This window comes from Chiloscyllium plagiosum, unplaced genomic scaffold, assembly GCF_037043375.1.
Source record: "Chiloscyllium plagiosum isolate Xiang-an unplaced genomic scaffold, Cpla_swu_hap1 HiC_scaffold_8, whole genome shotgun sequence".
NCBI lineage: Eukaryota > Metazoa > Chordata > Chondrichthyes > Orectolobiformes > Hemiscylliidae > Chiloscyllium > Chiloscyllium plagiosum.
Genome location: NW_028270146.1, coordinates 16,169,578 through 16,192,796, shown reverse-complemented (window position 1 = coordinate 16,192,796; position 23,219 = coordinate 16,169,578). Strand labels below are relative to the sequence as shown.

At 43.5% G+C, this 23,219-nt stretch overlaps 1 protein-coding gene across 28 annotated transcripts in view; it reads left to right on the top strand.

Moving 5' to 3' along the window:
• Positions 1-23,219, top strand: part of LOC122553369 (neurexin-3) — a 2,038,938-nt gene that overhangs the window by 1,893,631 nt on the left and 122,088 nt on the right. For 14 of the 28 annotated variants that reach the window (XR_015757835.1, XR_015757832.1, XR_015757831.1 and 11 more), the window contains 2 exons: positions 2,600-2,692; positions 6,572-6,885. Coding sequence is in view for 23 of the 28 variants with exons in the window: in XM_087989620.1 (XP_087845746.1) it covers positions 2,600-2,692; positions 6,572-6,885 (407 nt within the window). In the remaining 5 variants the exon portion in view is untranslated. The remainder of the gene's footprint in view (positions 1-2,599; positions 2,693-6,571; positions 6,886-23,219) is intronic. The other 14 variants (XR_015757834.1, XR_015757833.1, XM_087989622.1 and 11 more) reach the window with 2 other exon arrangements.

The window sequence follows — 23,219 nt, the reverse complement described above, 5'->3', positions numbered from 1 at the left end:
CAATCACTACAGTGATTGTGGGGAGGCTACTGAGTATTTTTAAGACAGAGTTTGACCAACAGGGGAGTTGGAAGAGGGGGAAGGAGGAAAGTAGATTTGGTGCCACAGTCAGACCATCCATGCTCTTAGGGTTGGTGAAGTAGGCTAGAGGAGCCGAATGGCCTTTGGCCTTTGGTGTACATTCAGATGTATGCGAGTAGATCAGGGAAAATAAATAAAGCTGGATTTTGAAATGCTCACAATTCTGTTTGTAATTATGACTCAGGAGAGACGGTACGCTCTTTCTCAGCCACAGTCTGGCCTCGAGTTGTTCCGGCAAGTTTTGTCAATTGACCTCTCACCTTAAGCTGCCCCGCTTTCATTCTAAGACTGTGAAGACCATAAGGAATTGGAACAGGAGTAGGCTGTTCGGCCCCTTGCTGATCCCACGCTTTCTTGCCCTTTCCCCATAATCCTTGAACCCCAACTGATCAAGAATCTATGTAACTCATTCCGAAATCCATGCAAGGACTCTGCTCCCCAGAGCTCCCTTTGGCAAACAGATACAAAGACTCACAACCTCCTGAAAGAAGAAATTCCTCCTCATCTCAGTCTGAATTTGCCATCCCTTAATTATCTTATCATTGGACCTGCCTTCTCATTATCAATCAGCAGGGGAATAGACTCTCTGTTAAACAATTATATTCACCTTGACTGTTAATTTTCTCCAATATTTGGCATAACTAATGGAGCTCAAAGAATTTATTTTATAAAGTGTACTTTATTTGTTTCGTGACTCAGTGATTTTGCCCCTGAGTTTGCTTACAGCAGCATTCTGGTAGAGAAGATGGAAGACTTGTATTTTCCTATTTATGGAGATTAATCTTTGATTCCTGGAAACTTCAGGGAGAGCCTCAAGGTTTGGCAAGTCAGATCTCAGGTCGAAGATGGATGTGGGAAAAAAAAACATGCACACTCTCTATCTCTCATAACTCTATTTCTCATGCAGGCACAGACATAGGCACACACATACACATATATACAAACAAACACAGACACACACTCACATATATACACACACACACACACACAGTCTCACACTGATACAGGCATTCAAATGCACTCTCACACATGCACACACACATTCAGTCTTACACATTTTGTTTGTCACAGTCTCACACAAACATGCTCACACTCACGTGTGCATAAGCCGTCACACACAGACTCACACACTCTCTCTTTCTCTCTCTTCCACACATACATACACACACAAATACGCACATGTGCGTGTACACAATCTCTCTCTCTCTGATTAAGATACACACAAACTGTCACACACCGGGGCACACACTCTCACACAAGTTCTCATTCTCTCTCACATTCATACTCATACTAACGGTCACATCAACATTCACACTCACACCATAAACACATACACATACTATCTATCTCAGACACTCTCACTCACAGACATACACACATAACATCATTCTCTCATATGCATTCTCAGTCACAAGCATTCTTTCATGCAATTGAACAGTCACTTTCATTCATATGTACACTGTTATATATACAATCTCTCACACACTCTGTCTTTCCCAAACACACACATACACATGTCAGAGACAAAAGGACCAAACTGAAGCTGCTGGAGGCTGGGAGGTGATGGCCTAATGGTAATATCACTGGACTGTTAATCCGGAGACCTAGCTAATCTGCTGGGGACCCATGTTCATAATCCAACTATGGCTGATGGTGGAATTTGGATTCAGTGGAAAAAAAATCTGGAATTAAGAGTCTAATGATGATTACAAATCCATTGTTGATTATTGGAAAAACCCATCTGGTTCACTAATGCCCTTCGGGGAGGAAACTGCCATCCTTACCTGGTCTAGCCTACACGTGACTCTTGACCCATAGCAATGTGGTTAACTCTTAACTGCCCACTGGGAAGGGCAATAAATGTTGGCCTAGCCAGCAATGCCCGCATCCTGAGAATGGATAAGAAAAGAAAAGCCAAAGAAGTAAGAAGAGTACATGTGGTCAATTTGTTCTTAAAAGAGGAAAATAGGATGGATGTTTGAGGGGCGATGTTCATCAGGTAACTTCAATTAACTTCAAGTTTTGGCCTGACTAAAACCTAAGACCTGGAATGCTGCTGAAGGCACAGCCACCAGCACTTGGTGAAGAATATTAAAGATGAATGAAACAAGGAGGATTGCTGAAATTTCTGAAGGTTATTCCTGACAGCGATTCTTGAGAAAGTTATAAATTGGGATTGCGCCCCTCTTAAAAAAATGCTTGGGTTTGGGAATCTGCATTTGTAGAACAGCTAGAGCAGTTTAAAGGCGAGGGTGTCTTCTTCATATAAAAATAAAGTTAAATTGCTATCCCTCGTGACAGGCACTGAGGAAAATAACAGTGGCAATTAAGTGTTGCTGCAGACTCGACATTCTATTAATGCTGAGGGTCTGCAGAGTCAGTTAGAAGTGTGGTAACTCAATATTACACATTATAAATCTCAATCACAACAAAAAAAATTGTAATTAAAATGTAAGATGTTAACAACTAACCCTTGACCTTCCAGATGTTTTTTAAGCTGTCTCTTTAAACTTTAAAGGAAACATTGATAATGAACGCCTGGCGATTGCTAAAACGAAAATCCCCAAAAAATTCAGAGGAATAGTATTTGATGAGTGGCTACAAGAGAAAGGTAAACTCCATTAAAAAGTTTAACTTTAACGCTTTCTGTTCTGTTCATTCTTTTTTAAAACAAACATCTAAAGCTTGCATTAAAGTCTTATTTGAAAAAACAGTAATTAAAAAAATAATCATGTATATTGAACAAAAGTCTTGACTTAATGTAATTTATAACTTGTATGGAGTCACTTCATTTTATATTGATAAATCACCCTTATAATTCATCATCATTAAACTGTAGTTAAAGGGACTGTCAGCCTTTGGCTTCGTAATAAATTATGCATGAAATTCTTAAAAAGGTGAATTGTAACTTGCATAATACATGATAATTCACTGGGTAAATGTGCAGAAAATAAGCTTGCTTTTAAAGTGGACACTTTATATCCAATTGAAGAATTTAATGTTTTATAAGAAACCTCAAATTAACCTAAATGAAGTGTTACTTAATATCACCTTTTACCCAAGTTCCCGATCATTAAAGTCCCTTTAACACTCATTGTAAAGTAAACATTAATATGACTCAGACTTAATATTCAAATGGATGCATGCATGGTTATTATATGCGTTTTATTCTCTTTGATTCTTGTAAACTTGTGAAAGCTTATGTCTTAAAATTATGCTGTAGAACAAAAGAAACTGTTTATGTGTATGTTGAGTGATGACAGTGATCTGAGGCGAAAGGTAGTTACTATTGTGTACAGTTCCCACAAGATTCCACAAGTGGCTACGTCTGTTTATTAATGGTGTTGCGAAAAGCGAGATCACCCCCTGCCCTTCTTACTTTGCAAAGCTCAGTATCTGCCCAAGGTAGAGGCAAATATAAATGAGCTTGCCAACTGTAGTTGGCCCCATAACTGATGATTTCACTCCATGATTTCCCACCTCAAACCAATCGTCTCTTGGTTAGGCAAAGACCACTCAGTTATTTCATTTACATAGTTAAAAAATCACATAACACCAGGTTATAGTCAAACAGGTTTATTTGAAAGTACAAGCTTTCGGAGTGCTGCTCCTTTGTCTGGTAGCTACTGGGGCAGGATCATAGGACACAGAATTTATAGCAAAGGATCATAGTGTCATACAACTGATGTGACCTAGATTGCTGTTAAGTCTTTCATCTTCTAGGGTTTTCTAGGTTTGTTCAATATGTATGACACGATGATCCTTTCCTATAAACTCTGTGTCCTATGTTCCTGCTCCACTAGCTACCTGATGAAGAAGCTGTGCTCTGAAAGCTTGTATTTCCAAATAAACCTGTTGGTCTACAACCTGGTGTTGTGTGATTTTTAACTTTGTCCACCCCAGTCCAACACCAGCTCCTCCACATCGTGGCTATTATTTAATTTACTAATAGCCAAGCCACCTTCTACTTTCCCATTCGCAGTCTTTAACAGTTACACAACCAATAAATGAAAATGATGAAAAGATACTGGAAAGAAAGATGTGTGCTGTAATTCAGCTATTGCACAGGACACGCTGAACAATCCCAACCGTGTCAATAATACAAACAACCAGTGCCTGACTAACCAATTTAAGATCATCAGTGGAGCTCATAATGTGGTTCATTTAGACCTGCTAGAACCATCATTTATTCATATGCAGGGGCCCTATGAACAAAAAGGCATATGTTCAAGTTTTACATCCTTTTTTTGAATTGGAGAGCCTATAGTTTCCCTCCTTCTCTCCATGGTGACACCTCAGCCAATCAAGGTTGGCTTGCATTTTTTCTCCTCTAGTGACCATTTGAATTTTGGCACTCTTGCATGTGTCCTGATGAGAGCAAGATGAAAAGGTTTGGCAACATGCCTCGCTTTCCAGTGCCTCTTATCGTCTGCACCTCCCAAGTGATATCTTTTTATTGTTCCATTTTATTTTTCTTCCGCACTGCTCATGGTAGAGTCCTGAAGGCTGAAGCTCAACCACTAGAACAGTCTGGATAGTAACCCTTAGACACGGTCTTTGGCCTCTCTACAGCACTTCCCGCATTGTCACCAGACTGGAAGTGTTCTCGAGTCTCTGAAATGGAGCTCAAACAGATGTCACTGATCCTGATGAGAGAGTCACAGAAATGAGCCTCTCTGTTAAAACATTGTCTGGAGAGATTTCATGTAAATAAATCCCGCATCACAACTTCAAAGCTTTATATTAGCATGGGATTTTCACCACATTTTCGACCATCCTCGTGTTATATATTTGTTGCTTTACAAAAGGAATTTTTGATTTCAGGAATTCGTTTAAAATTTTTGATCTAAGTTTTGATTTAGTTTCTTTTTGTCAAAGTCACTTAATCACGAATAATTGCTGGAAGAATTCTTTAAAAATGATGTCAAGTTGATCTGAATTAACATTCCAAAGATGAAGTACTTTAAAATGCAAATGTGATGCATGACACGGCATTGAAAGTAAAAGTATAATTCTTGACAAGGGATAGGCTGTGAGAAAGAGCATTTTTAATGAGTTTTTCGATAGTTCCCTGGTGGTTGGAGCTTTATTGTGGATAACTATTTTATAATTAGAATACATGATGCACCCTTAGATCTGACAATGCCGGTATGCAAAGACAATTAAATAGCAATAATTCTAAAAGGCAGCATTTTTCTACCGAGTCAGCATCTCCATGTCATTGAGAGCTTCCTGGAGACATGACAGCTACACAGGTCTCACATTATGACTCCTGTGTAGCTGGTCTGCCTTAACTTGTACTGCACACCCCATTTTACTGAGGGATGGATACACTCTCTGGCAGAGTGAAGGCCCACAACTGGGTAAGAGACTGAGCTTCAAGACTACACTAGCACTTTCAAAAATGACTTTTCTTTAATCTCAAAAGTATACTTCATTCATTAAAAAAACCTTATGTGTACATCTGGGTGCATTATCACAATTGCAGTTCAGTTTCGTACAGTAGTGTATCAAAGCAACATCAGAGTTTGACTCTATCCAACAAACCAAAGGCATCTTTTGCACATACAAGCCTGTGTTTACATGAACTTAAGGCACCAGGAGGTTCCGATAACTGTGTGGACTCTCATTTAACTTCGTCAGAAAGACCTCAAACGGTGGTCTTTCCTCAGCATGCATTGGCAGCTGTCCCAAGCATCCATCAGCACATACTCCTGGACCTTGCCAGTCTGCAACACTCAGAAATGACCAAGGTCCCACACAGGCTGTTGAATCAGTCAGAGCGCTGTTGCTACTGTTCTGACATCTGTCCAGGTTCCCTTTAGAGCAAGGTGCAGGTGACAGTATGACTGCATGCACAGACATGTGCTCGATTACCGTGCACAATTGTAGACAAGAATAGTGCACAGCATGCACAATTCCAGTGGCGGAAAGCATGACCTCATCAGGATATCAGTGCATAAACATATCGCAGTCAAATTACATCCTTTCGCAAGCTATGTCAGTGCAGCTGCTAAATGTGGTTAATGACAGTGTTAGATGCAAAGGGATGAGATATATCATTGTTTTTCCCATGTCGCAGTCATAGACAGGTAACTTTAGTTTCCAATTTCCCTTCCCAATTTATTCATAATTGTAATGTAAAGTTCTCACATCATCCCCAATCAGAGAACATCTCAAATCCAGTCAGAATAAAAGGAAAAGTGCATATGAAAGATTAATGCTCTGTGCGGCACCGATAAGCTTGACAGAGAGGCTTTTATTGCCTGCATTGCAATTGTCCTTTCAAGAAAACAACTTTCTTGTTTTTGAATGTCACACTTCAAACATTCAGTATGAGAGGATGTTATGTGCAGCCTGAAGAAAAGTAATGCATGCTCTTATCTTGAGAACATTCCAACATACGTAATGTGCATTGGTTTGAGTGGTTGTGCCTTCAAGATCAGAGCCCCAAGCCAATGAATACAGTAATACCTCTGTTCTTTTCCAGGCCGCATGCTGACAATCTTCAATACGCAGGCTATGATTACAATTGGGGGGAAGAATAGGAGTCGTCCATTCCAGGGACAAATGTCTGGCCTTTACTACAATGGCTTAAAGGTCCTTAACATGGCAGCAGAGAGCCATCCCAATGTCAAGGTCAACGGAACCGTGAGGCTGGTGGGAGAGGTGGCCCCGGTGATTGTCAACCAGCCAATGGCGACCACATTACCGGCTGAGATGTCCACCACCATCATGGCGACAACCACAACAATGGCGACTACCACAGCCAGGAAGGTCCGAGGAACAATGAAGGTCAACCCGGTAATTCCTCTTCTCCGTTGGGAATGCCGTTTTGTTTTTGATGGAGGGTTTTGGTTATTAATCTTGGTTTTTGTTTGATGACATGGCATCCCTATAGGCACAGGAGGAGGCCATTCCCCTTGTAAAGGAACAAGAAGCCATAGCTTTGTAGCAAAAATGCAAAAGACATAAAGGTGATGTAAGAAAACACTTTCAGAAGGTTTCAAAAGAATGAGAGGAGATCTCACTGAAATTCTCACAAGGGCAGATGCTGAGAGGCTGTTGCCCCCTGTCTTGGGAGCCCAGGACTGTGGTCTCAGAATGACGAGTAAGCCTTTTGAGAGTGAGATGAGAAATATCTTCACTGAGAAAGTTGAGAATATCTTGAATTTGCTTCCTCAGGGAGGGTACTCAATAATTAAGTTTATTCAAGTTGGAGACCAATGACGTTTTAGGATTTGAGGGAATCAGGGGGATATGCAGATAGAAGCAGGAAATGGAATTGAGATAGACCTTCAAACATCATCTTATGGACCTGGCAGAGTCCTCTGAAGGAACCAAATAGTCTACTCCTCCTCCTATTTTTTAACTTCTTACATTCCTATTTGTCCGCAAGTATAGAGATCAGGAATTGTCATGATGGAGGGATTTGGTAATAATTAGGTTTAGGAGACTTGCTTTGGGGCTCTTGCAGTGCCGTGGTAGTGTCCCTACCTCTGAACTAAGAGGCCTGGGTTCAAATCCATCTGCTGCAGAGGTGTGTCAGAGCATCTCTGAATGGTTTGTTTAGTGGTTAGCACTGCTGCCTCACAGCGCCAGAGACCCGGGTTCAATTCCCACCTCACTGTGTGGAGTTTGCACTTTCTCCCTGTGTCTGCGTGGGTTTCCTCCGGGTGCTCCGGTTTCCTCCCACAATCCAAAGATGTGCAGGTCAGGTGAATTGACCATGCTAAATTGCCCGTAGTGTTAGGTAAGGGGTAAACGTAGGGCTATGGGTGGGTTGCGCTTCGGCGGGTCGGTGTGGACTTGTTGGGCCAAAGGGCCTGTTTCCACACTGTAAGTAATCTAATCTAATCTAAAATGTCTCTAAAGTTTGCTTGCTGTTTTGAATCCTGTTCTAAAAATTGACTTGTAATTGCCCTCATAGCCACCACCTCAATGAACCAGACCTTTCTGATTGCTGAATGAATGTACTTGCAATTGAAAATAATTAAATTAATAATCTTTCTCACATCTACAGTGCAACCTCAATTACCCGAACATTATCCAAACAAGATCTTTTGGGTGGCACGGTGGCACAGTGGTTAGCACTGCTGCCTCACAGCGCCAGAGACCCGGGTTCAATTCCCACGTCAGGCGACTGACTGTGTGGAGTTTGCACGTTCTCCCCGTGTCTGCGTGGGTTTCCTCCGGGTGCTCCGGTTTCCTCCCACAGTCCAAAGATGTGCAGGGCCAGGTGAATTGGCCATACTAAATTGCCCGTAGTGTTAGGTAAGGGGTAAATGTAGGGGTATGGGTGGGATTCGCTTCGGCGGGTCGGTGTGGACTTGTTGGGCCAAAGGGCCTGTTTCCACACTGTAATGTAATCTAATCTCAAGGTCCCCAATGTTTCGGTAAACTGTGTTAATCAAACATTTGATTATTCAAGCATTCGATTATCCGAACAAAGTTCTTCCCACCCATATCGTTCGGATAAGCCAGGTTGCCCTGTATTGAATGTTATATTTCACAAAGCAGAGAAAGATTGGAGAAAACCTATTCCAAGTGTTGAGGGCTTGTAATTACAGAGGGTTTCAATGGAAGAGGAAGGGGGCGTCTTGTTTGACCAGTACAAGTAGGTGTAATCAATTGACACAGATCTAAGGTAATTTGCAAAAGAAAAAGAGCAAATGAGCAGAAATGTTTTTGTAAAAATTGAAAGAACTTAAGACATTGTAAATGAGAAACAAAAACAGAAATTGCTGGAAAAGCTCAGCAGGTCTGGCAGCATCTGTGGAGAGAAATCAGTGTTAACGAGTTGAGTGGGTTGAGTGACCCTTCCTCAGAGGGCGAAAGTGAGGACTGCAGATGCTGGAGATCAGAGTCAAGATTAGAGTGGTGCTGGAAAAGCACATCAGGTCAGGCAGCATCCGAAGTGCAGGAAAATCGACGTTTCAGGCCAAATTCCTTCATCAGGAATGAGCTCATTCCTGATGAAGGGCTCCTGCCTGAAACGTCGATTTTCCTGCTCCTCAGATGCTGCCTGACCTGATGTGCTTTTCCAGCATCACTCTAATCTTGACCCTTCCTCAGAACCTACTCAACCCAAAATACTAACTCTGATTTGTCTCCACAGATGCGGCCAGACCTGCTGAACTTCTCCAGCAATTTTTGTTTTAGTTTCCAAATTATTTTTGTGTTTTTATGGCTAACAATACATTGACAGAAAAGGGAGATGGAGGGGAGAAGCAGATTCAATGGTAAAGTTTGAAAGGAAGTTCAATAAAAATTAGAAAGGGAAACTTTTGGAGGGTTGAAAAGTGTGGCACTGAAGAAAAGAGCAAAACTCGAGACAAACTTAAAGAAAGTAGAGAAAAAAATGCATCAAAGTCTCAGTCAATATTTCTTGCTCAAATGACATCAGGAAGGGCTTATGCCTGAAACGTCGATTCTCCTGCTCCTCGGATGTTGCCACACGTTTCAAATCTGATTCTCCAGAATCTGCAGACCTCACTTTCTCCCAGTTGCTGAAAACATTTGGAGGGTAACAGGGAAAGAGCAGGAGGGAGTGGGGATGGGTTGATAGCTGTACCAGAAAGTCGACACAGGAAGGTTGGGCTGACTGGCCTCCATATCTGCTGTGAGACATCGGGATTCTTACAGAATCACTGAACTGTTACAGCGTTGAAGCAGGATTTTCCTGCTCCTCGGACGCGACCTGACCTGATGTGCTTTTCCAGCACCACTCTAATCTAGACTCTAATCTCCAGCATCTGCAGTCCTCACTTTTGCCACAGTGTAGAAGCAGGCCATTCAGCCCCCCCCCCCCCCCTCCCCCTGATAGACTTGTATCCAACACCTGGTAACCAACTCCTGCCTTTACCCCATATTCCTGAGCGCCATTTTATCCAAATAGTCATCCAGTGGCCTCTTGATTGCCTCAGTTGATTCTGATTGTGTTGAGTGACAGCAAGGTAAGGAGGGAACGAATACAAAACGAGTGACAAATGAGAAACTGGAGTATAACAAAGGGCAAAGGTGTGACTCCGTTTGTCAAAGCAGTGGGAAAGGATGGTATTAGGGCTGAGAGATTATTGCTTCCATGAAAGGATGAGCATTTCTGAGACCCCTTTCTCCAGAAACAAGAAGACAAGCCTTGATGAAGGTCTTTCCAATTATGCAATGATGAAGTTTGACATGGTAATTGTCAAAGTGTTGTTTTCATTCGTGGAAGAGACCAAACCGAAAAGATCACAAAGAAACGTTTGTCACACATACATTCAAGAGGGAATTTGGGGCAAATCTGTTTCCAGAGAGGAGTAAGGACATGGAGCTTGCTCTCATATAGAGCAATTGGAACAAATAACAGAGACGAATTGAAAGTGTAGAAAACATACAAGACTATAAGACATTAGAGCCCAAGTGGGCCATTTCAGCCATCGACTCTGCTGTGAGATTATGGCTAATCCAATCATCCTCAACTCCATTGTCTCCCGTAACACAGAAGGGAGAAGACGATGCTAATTGGGTGCATGGAGTTTGGTGGGAGATGCATAAACACCAACATAGACCAATTTGGTAAATGACATGTTTTTATAAATTCAATATAATTTTGCATTAACTGAAGCTGACAGTGTCTGAGCAGTTAACTTATCGCAGACAGATTTGCCAGCTCAGTAACTTGCACCTCATGATGCAGTTTGAAGAAGGTCTACTGATAGTGTTGCTAGACTATTAATCCAGAGAGTGTGGTGCTGGAAAAGCACAGCAGGGCAGGCAACATCCAAGGAGCAGGAGAATCAACGTTTCGGGCCAGGGCCCTTCATCAGCAATGAGGATGAAGGGCTCTGGCCCGAAACGTTGTTTCTCGAGCTCCTCGGATGCTGCCCTACCTGCTGTGCTTTTCCAGCACCACACTCTCGAGTCTAATCTCCAGCATCTGCAGACCTCACTTTCTCCTCTTAATCCAGAGACACAGTTAATGATTTGAGCACCTGAGTTCAAATCCCATCAGGGTAGATGATGGAATTCTGACTCTAATGATGACCGTGTAATCTTTGTCAAATGTCAGAGAAAAAAAAAACGTCTGGTTCACTAATGCCTTTTGGAGATGGAAATGTGCCATCCTTGCCCGGTCTGATGCATGGCAATGGGGTTGACTCTTAACTGCCCTCTAAGTATCTAGGGATGGGCAATAAGTGCCAAACAAGCCAGCAGCGCCCACATCCCTTGAATGAATCAAATTAAAAATGAGTGGAAATGACACTCCTTTGAGATTTGGGAAGTTGCAATACTTGATTGGTGAAGGAGGTCCCCAATTTTCCAGACTCCTGAGGGGAATTTGTGGTCAAGGTCATGCAGAAGTCAGGATCTTAAATCCAATCACTCTGCCAGTTTCCATCACGCATGGAACAAAACTGATGAGCCGCCCATTGCTGTTGGTTGGATCTTACTGTGTTCTGATGTGTTCCTGAATTTCCTGCAGCCACCACGCCAGCACTTCACACTGACTACAAAAACACTTGGAGTCATCATGAAAAGTTCTTTCTTTCATTTGTAGGATTGTGCAGAGTTTTCTTTTGAGGAGGGATAAATGTTGGTTTTCCAGGCAGGTCAGTAAATGGATGTGAATTCAACAGAATGTTGCCAGGGTTGGAGAATTTGAGCTACAGGGAGAGGCTGAATAGGCTGGGGCTGTTTTCCCTGTAGTGTCAGATGCTAAGGGGCGACCTCATAGAAGTTTATAAAATCATAAAGGACATGGATAGGCTAAATAGACAAGGTATCTTCCCCTGGGTGGAAGGGTCCAAAACTAGAGGGCATAGGTTTAGGGTGAGAGGGGCAAGATTTAAAAGGGCCCTAAGAGGCAACTTTGTCATGCAGAGGTTGGTACATGTATGGAATGAACTGCCAGAGGAAGTAGTGGAGGCTGGTACAATTATAACATTGAAAAGGCATCTGGATGGGTGTATGAATAGGAAGAGTTTAGAGGGGTATGGCAAATGGGATTAGATAAATTTAGAATATCTGTTGAGCATGGACGAGTTGGACCGAAGGGACTGTTTCTGTGCTGTACATCTCTATGTTTCTGTGACTGTAATTGCATTAGCAGTATCAAATTTACCATAAAATGATGCTCTTTGATCAGGCATTCTGCACTGTAAAATGGGAAAAGATACATCAACGCCCTGTACTATGATCAAGCCTGTGTTTTTGCAGATCACAGTGAAGCATGGAGAATTAGTGTTCTGAAACCTACTCAAGGGCACAGAGAGGTGGAAGGATTCCATCTGCTGTCTTGGAATACTTGCATGTAGGTCCATTTCCTGAAAATCGGGGAAATTCAACTCAGCGAAGGCAAAAGTTAGGTGCACACGTGTGCACTGGAGGTAAATTCGACCAAGCTTGTCAAATAGGAGGTCCAGGAGTTCAAGTGGGACTCGGTGCACAGCAAACTTAGACAGATATTAGCTAGAATAGAATATCCTTTATTGTCACATGTACAGAATACTGAATGTATTCACAAACTCTTAGCATTCGCCTGTACCTGTATTTTTGTTTTTGCTGCTGTTTACCTATTATTTACTATCTATGCTGCTTAACTCTGCGATCTGCCTGTATTGCTCACAAGACAAAGCTTTTCACTGTGTCTCGGTACACGTGACAGTAAATTCATTTCAATTCAACTCAAGTACAGGAGTACATTGAAAACCTTTACAATGTTGCCTCTTATGGCACCATCTTAGGTACAAATATTAGTTTTAAAAACAGGAATGAAAAAAAGTAGTTGCATTACTTTACAATGTCTAAAAAATGTCAGAAATAAGATATAATCAAAGTATTGACATTACAGTCAGATAACAAGAAATTCAAATGAAAGTTAGATTGCGTAACAAAGATATGTAGCATTTGGAATTTTGTGCACAGTTCTGTTCACCACACTACCAGAAGGATGTGGATATAGTACTGAACAGACTTATCAGGACGTAGATGCAAATTACTGCAGATGCTGGAATCTGTACTGAAAACAACAAATGCTAGAAATCACAGCAAGTCATGGAAGCATCAGTGGAGAGAGAGCAAGCTGATGTTTTGAGTCTAGATGACTCTTCATCTGAGCTGTTGAAGTGGAGAGGGAACAGCATTTATATTATAGTCAAGAGTGTGGTGCTGGAAAAGCACAGCAGGTCAGCGTTTGAGGAGCAGGAGAATCTACATTTCGGGCGTTAGCCCTTCATCAAGGGCTTATGCCCGAAATGTCGATTCTCCAGCACCACACTCTCAACTCTGATCTCCAGCATCTGCAGTCCTCACTTTCTCCTGGCATTTATATTATCGTTTTGGGGAGAGGCATGGTGGTAGTGGGTGAGTGGGGTTTGTGTTGTGAACTGGAGGGACAGCATCTTATCTTCAGACTAGGTGCTTTTACAGCCTTCTGGACTTAATATTGAGTTCAACACCTTCAGATTGTGAACTAACACCCATTTCCTCCCCTACTTATAGCCTGTTACATTCTGTTATCATGTCCTCTCTCCCCTCCCCCAGTGGGGACTGTCTGTCCTTTCGAGTCTGACAGGAGACACACCAGTGTTCTGCCAGTTTCACATTCCCACCATTTAATCTGAGCTGGCAGCATCTTTTCTGCACTGGCACCCTATACCCACTACACCCCATCCCCCAACCCCCCAACAAATTATCGCATAAATGCTGTCCCCGCCACACTTCACTTCAGCTCTAATGAAGAGTCATCTCAACTCGAAGTGTTAGTTTACTGTCTCTCCATGGATGCTGTCTGACCCACTGTGATCTCCAAGATTTATCAGGATGTTGTCTGGTTGGGAGAGTATTAGTTATGAAGAGAGATCGGACAAACCTGGTTTGTTTACAGCTGCATGTTGAAGGATGAGGAATAACCTGATAGAAGTTTACAAAATTATGAAAGACGTGGATAGACTGGATAGTCAGAGTCTTCTTCCCAGGGTAAAAATGTCAATTGTGGAGAGGGGGGGGGAGGGGGGGGGGGCAGGGGTTAAGGGTAAAAGGGAAATTTAAAAGAGATGTGAGAGGGCGGTTCGTGAAGAGTGAGCTTATAGAGATATACAAAATCATGAGGGACATGGAATAAGGTGAATGGCGACTGTCTCGTTCTGAGGATGGGGGAATTTCATGACTGAGGGCATATTTTTAAGGTGAGAGGAGGAAGATTTAAAACTGATATGAGGGACAACATTTTTTACATAGAGAGTGGTTCATGTGTGGAGTGAACTTCCAGAGGATACAGTTACAATGTTTAAATGACATTTAGATTAATACATGAATAGGAAATGCATGGAGGGATATGGGCTGAGCGCAGGCAGGTGGGACTAATTTATGATTTGGAGATGCTGGTGTTGGACTGGGGTGTACAAAGCTAAAAATCACACAACACCAGGTTATAGTCCAACAGGTTTAATTGGAAGCACTAGCTTTCGGAGTGATGCTCCTTCATCAGGTGATTGACTAGTTTAGTTCGGGATTAGGGTCGGCATGGAGTGGTTGGACCGAAGGGTCTGTTTCTGTGCTGTATGATCCTTAGTGCCTTAAATGCTCTGACAGAGGGGTTGGTGGGGGCGGATACAGTAGCAATGTTTTTGAGGGATTTTTACAGATACATGAGTAGGCACGAAGTAGAGGAATATGGACTGCAACGAGGTAAAATGTTTCTAATTTTGAAAGGAATCACGTGTTGATGTGGGCCGAAGGACCTGTTCCTGTGCTGTACTGTACTTTGTTCTTTAATCTGCTCATTCTCCAAAACATTCCCAGCCAACTCCATGCCAAATTACAGATTGTCCCACACAAACCTTAAATGAAGACCAATAGAGCTGGAAGTTTGCTGTGTCACACTGATTGTGTCCTCTCTATTCCTTCCTCATTCATGTTCTGACCGAGTCTCCGTTTCTCTGGCAGCCTTTCACCCAGCACTTGCAGGTTTGTCCCCAATTTATGAACGTCCTGCTTACAAACACTGGTACTTATGAAGCAGATCCCATGCACATTGACATTGTTTTCACATTCAAATTGACTCATGAACATACTCAAGGACAGAAGCCGTTTGTAACCTGGGGACTGCCTGGAGTTCCAACGCTTGCTATCGGAAGGATGATGTGAAACTTGAAAGGGCTCAGAAAAGATTTACAAAGATTGCCAGGATTGGAGGGTTTGAGCTATAGGGAGAGGCTGACTAGGCTGGGGCTGTTTTCCCTGGAGCATCGGAGGTTAAGGGGTGACCTTATAGAGATTTATAAAACCTTGAATAGCATGGATAGGGTCAATAGACAAGGGGTAGGGGAGTCTAAAACTACAGGGCATAGGTTTAAGGTGAGACAGGAAAGATTTAAAAGGGACCAGAGGGGCAACGTTTTCACACAGAGGGTGGTGCATGTATTGAATGAGCTGCCAGAGGAAGTGGTGGAGGCTGGTACAATTGCAACATGTAAAAGGTATCTGGATGGGTACATGACAAGGAAGGGTTTAGAAGGATACGGGCCAAAAGCTGGCAAATGGGACTAGATTAATTTAGAATATCTAGTCAACATGGACGAGTTGGACTGAAGGGTCTGTTTCCATGCCATCTATTTCTATGACTCTATAACTTGTTGTTGCCGTGAGTTCCATACTTTAACTGACCTCTTGGTAAAGGCATTCCTTTCTATTTTGGATTTATTGGTGACCACCTCATGTCAATAAACCCTGGCTTTGATTTACCCCACAAAGTGGTATCTGCTTATCCACCATACGTTTAACGATGTCTGACAGACCCTCTCTACAGGGTAAAGAACGACTCTTCAGTTCTTGCTAATACCTACAAACCTGTCTGTTCTGGGCTCGGAAATCTTACAATCTCACTGCCTATAATGGTGGGAGAGCAGAAACCCTCATAACATTGAAGACGTGTTCAGGTGTGCCCAAGGCACACAAAACTACAAGGCCTTATTAGATTAGATTCCCTACAGTGTGGAAACAGGCCCTTCGGCCCAACAAGTCCACACCGACCCTCTGAAGAGTAACCCACCCAGGCCCATTTCCCTCTGACTAATGCACCTATCAGTACGGGCAATTTAGCATGGCCAATTCACCTGACCTGCACATCTCTGGAATGTAGGAGGAAACTGGAGCACCCGGAGGAAACCCACGCAGACACGGGGAGAATGTGCAAACTTCACACAGACAGTTGCCCGAGGCTGAGACCCTGGTGCTGTGAGGCAGCAGTGCTAACCACTGAGCCACCGTGCCACCCCATATTATTGCTACTATTATGGATATTATTAAGCTGGAGAGCATTTAGAGGAGATTTACCAGGATGTTGCCGGGAATGGAAAGTTTGAGTTATAAGGAGAAGCTGGGACTTTTTTCACTGGAGCATTGGAGATTTATAAAACCATGAGGGGCATAGATAAAGTGTCTTTTCCTTGATGTGGGGTATTTCAAAAGGAGGGGGTATATTTTTAAGGTGAGAAGAGAAAGATTTGAAAAGGACATGAGGGGCTTTCTTTTTTAAATGAGAGTGGTTCATGTGTGGAAGGAACTTCCAGGAATGGTTTTTTAAAAATTAATTTTAGGGATGTGCTCGTCGCTGGCTGGGTCAGCATTTATTGCCCTTAGGCAGGGAGTACCTGAATTTTGACCCAGCCACAGTGAAGGAATGGCGATCTATTTCCACGATGGGGAGATGTCAGTGTTGGACTGAGGTCGGCAAAGTTTAAAATCACACAGCACCAGGTTATAGTTCAATAGGTTTATTTGGAAGCACAAGCTTTTGGAGCACTGCTCCTTCATCAGGTAGTTCGTGGAGCAGGATCGCAGGACACAGAATTTATAGTAAAAGATCAAATTGTCTTACAAATGATGCAATGTATTGGACAAACCTAGATCTCTGTGTGGCCATGCTGTGGGTAGGCAGGGTGGCAGATCTTTTCCCACAGCTGTTAAGTCTTTAATCGCTTAGAATGGAGTTGCAGGTTTCGATCCATTAATATGTAAATCCCAGAACTCCTTTCAAGTCACATTCCGGAGGTAAAAACTGATATTTCCATATTATTGCTACTATTATGGATATTATTAAGCTGGAGAGCATTTAGTGGAGATTTACCAGGATGTTGCCGGGAATGGAGAGTTTGAGTTATAAGGAGAAGCTGGGACTTTTTTCACTGGAGCATTGGAGATTTATAAAACCATGAGGGGCATAGATAAAGTGTCTTTTCCTTGATGTGGGGTATTTCAAAAGGAGGGGGTATATTTTTAAGGTGAGAAGAGAAAGATTTGAAAAGGACATGAGGGGCTTTTTTTTTTGCACTGAAAGTGGTTCATGTATGGAAGGAACTTCCAGGAGTAGTTTTTTAAAAATTAATTTTCGGAGGGGAACTTGAAGGTGTTCCCATGGATGCGGGCGCAGACACAATGTTTAAAAGACTTTTGGATAAGTAGACAAATAAGAAATGTTTGGAGGGATATGGGCCAAGTGTAGGCTGGTGGAACTAGTCTGGTTTAGGATTGTGGGCATAGACCTGCTGGACTGACTGACTCGGTGACTCTAAGTGCTGGGAGATGGGATTAGAATGAGCTGTTGCTAACAGGGGTAGGCTCAATGGACTGAGGGGCCTTTTCCCATGCAGTTGATCTTGATGACTCTCATGTTTTCTTTGAGTTTCCTGCGGTTCCCTCTTGGGAAGGTCGACGTTGGGTGGTATCCTTCCTTGAACAGTTTCCACGTCGTGGAGTTGTGTTATTATAACCGTGTCATAAACACTCTTTTACTGCGGGACAATAAATGTCAGGGGATTTGACAAACATTCCCAGCATGACTGCAATCGTTGCAGAAAGACATTCAGTAATTCAAGCCACTTCCCTCGCAATATTAAAGCAATAACTCTCAGCGGGCAGGCTGTTGCTTTTGGAGGTTCCGAAGTGCTCTGGCTGACGCTCGGATTTCTGATACCGCTGTGTCTTTCCTTTTCTCCTTTGACAACAGAAACGATCTGACAGAGTGTCGGTGCTCCAGTGCGGAAACGGTGGGTTTTTCGCCTGCCTCTGACAACTCTTTCTCCAAGAATTGTTGCATGCGCTGCAAAAAAGTCTTCATTGCAACTGGCTTTTCCTGTCGCAGGACACAGAATTTATAGCAAAAGATCAAATTGTCTTACAAATGATGCAATGTATTGGACAAACCTAGATCTCTGTGTGGCCATGCTGTGGGTAGGCAGGGTGGTAGATCTTTTCCCACAGCTGTTAAGTCTTTAATCGCTTAGAATGGAGTTGCAGGTTTTGATGCATTAATGTGTAAATCCCAGAACTCCTTTTGCTTTTGTTGGTGCGTTTCAGGACACTCTCTCACACTCCTCAGTCAACTCGGATCGGTGCACACTTGTGTCTTAGTCTCTGTCCACACCAAAGGCAGTTCAGACTGAAGGTTGCCTCATCACTGACAAGGGAAAAGCACATGACATTTCAGTTTACCTTTCGCCCAATACCTTAAAACAACGAGGTTCCTGAGGAGTGGACAAAGTTACAAATTCCTGATTCCTGATGTAGGGCTTTTTTCCCGAAACGTCGATTCTCCTGCTCCTCGGATGCAGCCTGACCTGCTGTGCTTTTCCAGCACCACTCTCTTGGCTCTAATCTGCAGTCCTCACTTTTGCAAAGTTATATTCCACCCTGGTGTGGTGTTTAACTTCGTCCACCCCAATCCAACACCGGCTCCTCCAAACTCTGAGCAGTGTGAGTGCACTGCAGCTCCTTTTGGGGTTACCTTCATTGTCTCATCTCCTTCACTCCGAATACAAAAGGCTGACAGACTCCAAATCAACTTGAGGCACGGGGTGAAACCCACATTACCATGTTCATGGCATCGGTCTGTGCGGATGTGCCTTTCTGTGCAGTGTCACTGGCTGTGCACTTGTCCCTGTACATGCATGACCCTAAGTACACAGATCCTTGTACATGCGTGGCCCATACATGTGCGTGCCCTGTGTGTCCCTGTACATGTTTCTGTTCTGGTCTCGCTGTGTGCATGTCTCTGTGAGTGTCCCCGAGTGTGTCTTTGTGCATGTCCCTATGTGTACACAAACCTTTTCCTGTGTCACAGTGCATGTCCTTGTATGTGTGTGTATCTGTGTGTCGCTGTGTCTTTGTCTGCATATGTGAGTCTGTATATGTGTGTGTATGTGTGCACATGTGTGTGTGCATGGGTGTGTGTGAGAGAGACTAAGTGTGCATGTGTGTGTACGTTTATGCATGTAAGTTTGTGTACGTGTCAGTTTGTGTGAAACGGAGTTTGTGTGCATGAGTGAGTGTGTCTGTATGTATGTAAGTGAGTGTGTGTGTGTCTATGTGTATGTGAGTGCGTGTTTGTGATGTCAGAGTGTGTATATGTGAGTGTGTATGTATATGTGAGTGTATATGTGTGTATATGAGAGTGTGTGTGTTTATATTAGTGTATGTGTATGTGTGTGTCTGTGTTTGTGTCAGCGTGTGTGTGCATGTGTGCCTGTGTGTGTGTGCATGCGTCTGTATGTGCGTGTTGATCTGTCTGTCTGTGAGTGTGTGTGCCTCTGTTTGTGTGTGTCTGTATGTGTGTGTGTGTATGTTTGTGTGTATTTGAGTGACAGTATATGTGTGTGTATGAGTGTGCATGTGTGTGTTTCTGCGCATGTGTGTGAGAGTCTGTGTGTATATGTGTGTGTCTGTGTATCTATGTTTGTGTATGAATGTGGGTGTGTGTGACTGTGAATGTGTGTGTGTGTGTGTGTGTGTATGTGTATATGTGAGTGTGTGTGTATCTGAGTGTGTGTGCATGTGTGTGTGAGAGTCTGTGTGTGTGAGCGTGGGTGTGTGTGTCTGTGTCTGTGAGTGTGTGTGAATATGTGTGTGTCTATGTATGTGTCTGCGTCTGCGACTGTGAGTGTGTGTCTCTGTGTGTATGTGAGAGAGTGAGTGGCTGTGTACGTGTGTGAGTTTGGGTGTGTGTCTGTGAGTGTGTGTGTGTGAGTGTGGATGTGTGTGTGTCTGTGAATGTGTGTGTGTGAGTGTGTGTGTGTGTGTGTGTGTGTGTGTTTGTGTGTGTGTGTAGCACTCTGGTATGTCCTGAGGCCATGTCTCAGTGTTACAGAATGGGTAGGAGGCCATTCAGCTCGTCAAGTTTGCGCCAGCTCTCCACAAGAACAATTCAGACAGTCTGTCTGTCCCTTGCTTTCCACATAGCCCTGCAAAGCCTTCCCCTGGAGGTGTGTATTGATTTTCCTGTTCACAGTCACAATTGAATCTTTCTCCACTACACTCCCAGATGCGGCTGAGTCCAGATTCTAACCACTCGCTGCAGAAACGAACATTTCCTCATGTCACTTTTGATTCTTTTGCCAATCACTTCATATTTGACTGGTCTGGTTCCAACTCTTCCAACAAGGCGAGCTGTTTCTTTCTTTACTCTGTCCAGGTCCCTCAGGGTTTTGAACATCTCCGTCGATTCTCCTCACAACCTCCCTCATTTCAAGAAAAAAAGCCCCAGTGTCTCCAACCTGTCCACATCAAATCTTCGTCAGGCCTCAATTGGAGTATTGTGAGCAGTTCTGGTTACTGCACTCGAGGAAGGATGTGGAGGCTTTGGAGAGGGTGCAAATGATTTTTACCATGACACTGCCTGGTTTAGAGTGTGTTAGCTGTAAGGAGAGATTGGACAAACTTGGATTGTTTTTGCTACAGTGTAGGAGGCTGAGGGGTGACCTGCGAGAAGTCAAGGTGGAAATGTCAAATATGAGGGGGCACAGATTTAAGGTGAGAGTGAGAATGTTTAAAGAAGATGTGCGAGGAAAGTATTTTGCTCAGAAGTGAATAGGTTCCTGGAACATGTTGCCAGGGGAGATGGTAGAGGCTGATATGATATTGACTTCTGAGAGGCGTTTAAACATGTGACCAGGCAGAGAATAGAGGGATATGGAGCATGTGCAGGCAAATGGGATTAGTTTAGAATGGTATCATGGTTGGTACAGACATGGTGGGCCGAAGGGCCTGTTCCTGTGCTGTACTATTCTCCGGTCTTTAATGCAAGTCCCTCAGGCCTGGAACCATCCGGGGTAAATCTTTTCTGTGACTTCTCTCAAACGTTTCCCTTTCCTTCCTGAAGCATGGCATCAAAATTGAGCTCAATTCTGTGTCTGGGCTAGAGCGGCTGCTGTACACAGCTTCATCAGAGTATTGAGTACAGGAGTTGGGAGGTCATGTTGCGGCTGTAGAGGACATTGGTTAGGCCACTGTTGGAATATTGCGTGCAATTCTGGTCTCCTTCCTATCGGAAAGATGTTGTGAAACTTGAAAGGGTTCAGAAAAGATTTACAAAGATGTTGCCAGGGTTGGAGGATTTGAGCTATAGGGAGAGGCTGAACAAGCTGGGGCTGTTTTCCCTGGAGCGTCGAAGGCTGAGGGGTGACCTTATAGAGGTGTACAAAATTATGAGGGGCATGGATAGGATAAATAGCCAAAGTCTTTTCCCTGGGGTCGGGAAGTCCAGAACAAGAGGGCATAGGTTTAGGGTGAGAGGGGAAAGATATAAAAGAGACCTAGGTGGCAATTTTTTCACACAGAGGGTGGTACGTGTATGGAATGAGCTGCCAGAGGATGTGGTGGAGGCTGGTACAATTGCAACATTTAAGAGGCATTTGGATGGGTATATGAATAGGAAGGGTTTGGAGGGATATGGACCGGGTGCTGGGGGATGGGACTAGATTGGGTTGGGATATCTGGTCGACATGGACGGGTTGGACCAAAGGGTCTGTTTCCGTATTCCTCTAAGTCCTTTCCATTCATATACCCCATATCCCTCCAAATCTGTCCCATTCATATACCGCATGTTCCTCTAAACCCTTCCCATTCATATACCCCATATCCCTCCAAACCCTTTCCATTCATATACCCCATATCCCTCCAAACCCTTCCCATTCATATACCCCATATCCCTCTAAACCCTTTCCACTCATATACCCCATATCCCTCCAAACCCTTTCCATTCATATACCCCATATCCCTCCAAACCCTTTCCATTCATATACCCCATATCCCTCCAAACCCTTCCCATTCATATACACTATATCCTTCCAAACCCTTTCCATTCATATACACTGTATCCCTCCAAATACTTCCCAATCATATACCCCATATCTTTCCAAACCCTTCCCATTCATATACCCCATATCCCTCCAAACCTTCCCATCCATATACTCCATGTCCCTCCAAAACCTTCCCATTCATAGACCCCATATCCTTCCAAACCCTTCCCATTCATATACCCCATATCCCTCCAATCCCTTCCCATTCATAGACCCCATATCCTTCCAATCCCTTCCCATTCATATACACCATATCCCTCCAAACCCTTCCCATTCAAATACCCCATATCCCTCCAATCCCTTCCCATTCATATACCCTCATCCCTCCAAACCCTTCCCATTCATAGACCCCATATCCTTCCAATCCCTTCCCATTCATATACCCCGTATCCCTCCAAACCCTTCCCATTCATATACCCCACATCCCTCCAACCCCTTCCCATTCATATATCCCATATCCCTCCAATCCTTTCCATTCATACACCCGATATCCCTCCAAACCCTTCCTATTCATATACCCCATATCCCTCCAACCCCTTCCCATTCATATATCCCATATCCCTCCAATCCTTTCCATTCATATACCCCATATCCCTCCAAACCCTTCCCATTCATATACCCTATATCCCTCCAACCCCTACCCATTCATATATCCCATATCCCTCCAATCCCTTCCCATTCATATACCCCATATCCCTCCAAACCCTTCGCATTCATATACCCCATATCCCTCCAAACCCTTCGCATTCATATACCCCATATCCCTCCAACCTCTTCCCATTCATATACCCCATATCCCTCCAACCCCTTCCCATTCATATATCCCATATCCCTCCAAGTCCTTCCCATTCATATACCCCATATCCCTCCAAGTCCTTCCCATTCATATATCCCATATCCCTCCAATCTCTTCCCATTCATATACCCCATATCCCTCCAAGCCCCTCCCATTCATATACCCCATATCCCTCCAACCCCTTCCCATTCATATACCCCATATCCCTCCAACCCCTTCCCATT